Consider the following 4,378-nt stretch of genomic DNA (forward strand, 5'->3'; position numbering starts at 1 on the left):
ATCTAAAAGCTCCAGAGGGTGCTGAGGGAATACTGCTGTGTCCAGGCACAACAGTCAAGATAGAGCCAGAAATGTCTTGAGATTTTTATTTTAAAAACCAGTCAGACTTTAGAAACCTCAACTGCCTTAAGCCTGTCACCTGTGAGTCCCCTCAGCTTCTTTCTCAGCAGGTTCTAGCAGACATTCTAGTGTCCAGCTTCACCTCATACTCATGGTCCCTTTTATCCTCCAGCATCCATATTTGGCCTGATAAAAAGATGTTCGTGTATGACTTTCATGTGAAATCAGTTGGCTTCAATTATGGAGTGGCTCGTGGATGGGTCAGAGAAGGTTGTGGAGTGCAGGTGGTTATGTGGAGCAGGACAAATAGGTTAAAACATCTTTGTCCTAAAAAGAGAGATGTATGTCTAAAATTGTTGGATGAAACTGGGGGAATGAAGCCAGCAAAGCAAGTATTGAATTCATGTTAGATCTTGAAAACAGATTGTTTGGGATACCAGCTGATTCGTAATACCCTGTGTTTGTGTCTGACTTCCTTAGCTGTAGATTAAAGCCATCCTCTTGCTCTCCTCTTCAATAGGTTCTTCATGACTGGCTATCTCCCACTTGGGTTTGAATTTGCTGTGGAAATTACATACCCAGAGTCTGAAGGCACTTCCTCAGGTCTCCTTAATGCATCAGCACAGGTTGTATCATTTTATTTCTTCAAGTAAAATAATGTTCAGGAAGGCCACTCAGCTTTAATTTAAGGCAGCTTTCTTAGGCTTGGCTTCTAAGTCTCTTTTGTGTTTCTGTAGTCAGCTTGGTTTCTGTAAGATGTAACCTAAAACTTTGCAAGGAAAAGAGATGGCTCTTTTCTGTGTGATCCTGATGAAGCGACTTCTTTGTTTATAGATATTTGGAATTGTCTTCACACTTGTTCAAGGAAAACTCACAACAGACTACAATCCGCGTGCAGGAAACCTCTTTCTTTGTGCTTGGATCTTTGTGGGCATTATCTTAACAGGTAATTAATCGTAAATGTAAGTAATGATTTCTCTTTCATGTGAAAATGTGGAGGCTTTTTTGACATAGCGAATTTCTGGGTAGTTATGTCTCAGACATCTAGGACTGAAGTGTGTGGTTTCCTGTCTGGGCTGACAGAAGTTAAAACTGCAGGGTTTGGTAGTTTGGTGTTTCTTTTTTTGTTTGCTCTGGTTTTCACTTCAAATACTTGCTGTGCACACACCTTTTGTTTTAAGGGTGGTATTGCTAATGCATGGACAGGCATCTATCACCCATTTCTGGAGTCATGTCTTGGATTTGAGGCAGATGTCTATCTCCAGAGTAGGTTAGTACATGTAAACAAATACATATATGGAGGCATTTTGCAGTTTTCCAAATGCAGGAAACTGCTGATGAATTCCTGAACCGTACCAGTGACTTACACATGTTGGTACCTAGAAATGTGCTGAGCGTGCAAAAACCATGCAGCTTTGCTTTAAGTGCTCATGGTTTAAAAGCTTTTATTGTCATTTTCTGCATGTGCCTTGTGAGGAGCAAGTTCAAATTGTCAGGAAGTTCCAAATGCAACAGAGCAAATAGGGGTATTTTGAGTATGTGCTGAAAGCAGCTTTTTTGTACTTGCACTGTACAAATGTTTTGCTTGAAATGCATGTCATTGCAAAGTTGTGAACCAGCTTTCTCTTCATTTCTTTGTTTCAGCCTTAATAAAATCAGATTTGCGAAGACACAATGTGAATTCAGGGATTATGAATTTGGACGTTAAAGCTGTAAGTGGTGACTCTTCTACCCTGATTGTATTACCATACTTGAATGCTTGGCTTCTGTCGGCATAATAATATTAGCAGCCAAAGAAGAATTGCAAAATCTTATAATATGACTGTTTCCATCTCATTTGGAGCAACAGAGCCACATGGGATGATTCCCTCGGATATCTGTTTCTTCCCTTAGCTCTCATGAAAAAAACTAAAAGACCTTCTGCTCTCAAGATTTTCCTGATTTTAGTGCTTGAATCTTGCTTTTTCATGTTTGCAACTAGCATTGTAAACTGTGAAGCCTTTTTGTGTGTTGGGTTAGGAGTCTGTGCTATAGACTACGTATTTTATTTAAAATACCTGCACTCCCTTTAAGTGAAGTCAGTGTCTGATGAACAGAAGTCACGCTGTGGGTTCTGTATTGTGCTGCTGAAGAGCTGGGTCTGTTCTGCTGAGCACCCTCTCAAGTTAAGTGAAGGGTGAGCACAACACTACCTGCTGTTCAGGAGGTCCCAATCCCATGTGTGAGCAGGTTGTTCAGATGATCACAGTTACTAGTAGGAGTAAGGTTGGCAGCGGAAACTTTGTGGGTTTTTTGGTCATTTGGATCGATAACGAAACAGCTCTTTGGAGTCACATACTGCAAGATCCTCTGTCACGTGTAGGTGTCTTGCATATATTGCAGCTTTTGATCATCTTCGATCAGGCGCACACTGTTAGTATCTGCCTAAGGTTCAGAAACTTCCAAGCTGGTGCTCTATGAGCTAACTTGAACCTGAAGCCTGTGCAGCTGTGTGTGCACAGTGTGGCAGCCTGTGGCTTTACCAGCCTGGGTCGGGGCTGTGTTGGGGTTGTACATGCTGACTGTAGGCAGTGGTCCATGACTTGCCTGGTTTCTGTTATCACCTTGTGAATTAGCCTAGATTGGCCCCCACAGCTTCATTTATATTAGCCAGGATATAACAAAAGCCTGGAGTCCTTACCCTGAGGTCACCATAAATAATCAAGAGCTTCCTATGTTGTTAAAATACAATAGCATTTTGCTATCAAATCTTGATCATCAAGATTCTACTGTGTTTGATGGAGAAAAAACCTGAAAGTTAATCTCCATGTGATAAATACCTGTATGCATTAAATGTATAGTTCAGAGTTATACTAAGAAACTCAATTCTGTGGTTTTGTTTTTGGGGTTGGTGTTTTGGTTTGGGTGTTATTCCATTATAGAGAGACGGTACAGTGGGGCTTTCTCTAAATGCCCAATTTGGTTAATTAACTACATAATATGTTAGATCCAATAGTATAGTTACCCGGGAATACGGAGGTTGGGAATAGCTTCTGCTGAATAACAGCTTAATTTCAGCTTTTTTCTTTCTTTTTTTCCCTTCCTCTCCAGGTACCAGTTGAGAGTCCTGTAGAACCTGAAAACACTGCATTAAAAGTTCAGTCAGCTTTATAAAAGCTGAAAGAAGGTGACTTTAGAAATGCACAAGTTTGGCTACTGAACAATGTTAATTACTGTAATCACTGGATTTGTTTGTATGAGTAGTAAAATGTGGTGATACTGGTGATAGTTGTGTGATAGAAACTAGGAAGATGCTTAGTTCATTTTGCCCATGAAAAAAACAATTCACTTTTGTATGGAGTATTTATTTTAACAGTTTTCAAGTTTTGCAGTTTCATTAGTAGAGAACTGTGTGAGAACTCCCCAGGCGACAGGAGACACGCATGTTCAGGATGCGTGCTTGAGAACATCTGGAATTGTGAAGTACTGTCCTCATGAGCAGAAGTATCTGATCTCTTTCTGGTCAGTCTTGGCTGGTGTGTTTGAAAAGTCAGGGCAGGATGTTCACAGCTTCCTTTTTTAAAATGTATCTATTTTTAATATAAGCCAATGGTTCCTTCTGGGAAACTGTCTATAGCACAATAGTGAAAACAAGAGATGACTGCAGATGTGTGCTTCATACTGACATTTCTTTTGCCTTGAAACTTCTTGATAGGTATCAGAAGGCAGATAAAAGAAAACACTATCTTACAGAGTCATTGTAACATTTCCAGGGAGATTTAGAGAGTCTCCCACTAGATAAATTGAAGGAAAAAAAAACATTTGTTATTAAATACAAAGGAGGAGAAAGGCCTTTGTCTCTGCTGTGGAGTATTTATAAGCAATGGAACACTACCACACAGATTGCCTCCACAGAACAATTTGAGTGCTTTCTCAGTTAAAGTGAGAGGAGTACGTGTTTACAAAGAGCTGGTGCCTTTACTTTGTAAAGAAGATCCTTGCCTCATCTTGAGTTTAATCAGTGCTGCTGAAGAAATTTTGTGTGTTAAACCTTCTCTGAATATTCGTGGAGTATCAGAAAATGTGTTCTATCCTTTTGTGCATTTATTTCTCTGTGTTATGAATTGTGTCATTTGTCTTAGGGATTTTTTTGTGCTCATACGAGTTAAATGGTGTACAGTTAAAAGCTGTAAGGATGACTGAAGGGAAAATAGTGATGTTTCACTTTGTCTGATGAAATATTTGCTTTTTATATCATGCATCTTGGTTACAAAAGGAGCAGACTTCAATAACATTCACCTTGTGTTACTAGATTTATTTGAATTTGGGATGTGGATTT

At 39.6% G+C, this 4,378-nt stretch overlaps 1 protein-coding gene across 1 annotated transcript in view; it reads left to right on the forward strand.

Annotated features, from left to right (window-relative positions):
• The window catches only part of FLVCR1 (feline leukemia virus subgroup C cellular receptor 1), a gene marked incomplete at its 5' end in the record, with an annotated part of 9,462 nt that extends 6,249 nt beyond the window's left edge, over nt 1-3,213 (forward strand). The window contains 4 exons of the mRNA XM_010017904.1: nt 581-686; nt 895-1,006; nt 1,705-1,772; nt 3,151-3,213. Coding sequence (XP_010016206.1) covers nt 581-686; nt 895-1,006; nt 1,705-1,772; nt 3,151-3,213 — 349 coding nt within the window. The remainder of the gene's footprint in view (nt 1-580; nt 687-894; nt 1,007-1,704; nt 1,773-3,150) is intronic.
• Between the last annotated feature and the right edge of the window lie 1,165 nt (nt 3,214-4,378).

This window comes from Nestor notabilis, unplaced genomic scaffold (assembly GCF_000696875.1).
Source record: "Nestor notabilis isolate BGI_N333 unplaced genomic scaffold, ASM69687v1 scaffold26367, whole genome shotgun sequence".
Lineage (NCBI taxonomy): Eukaryota > Metazoa > Chordata > Aves > Psittaciformes > Psittacidae > Nestor > Nestor notabilis.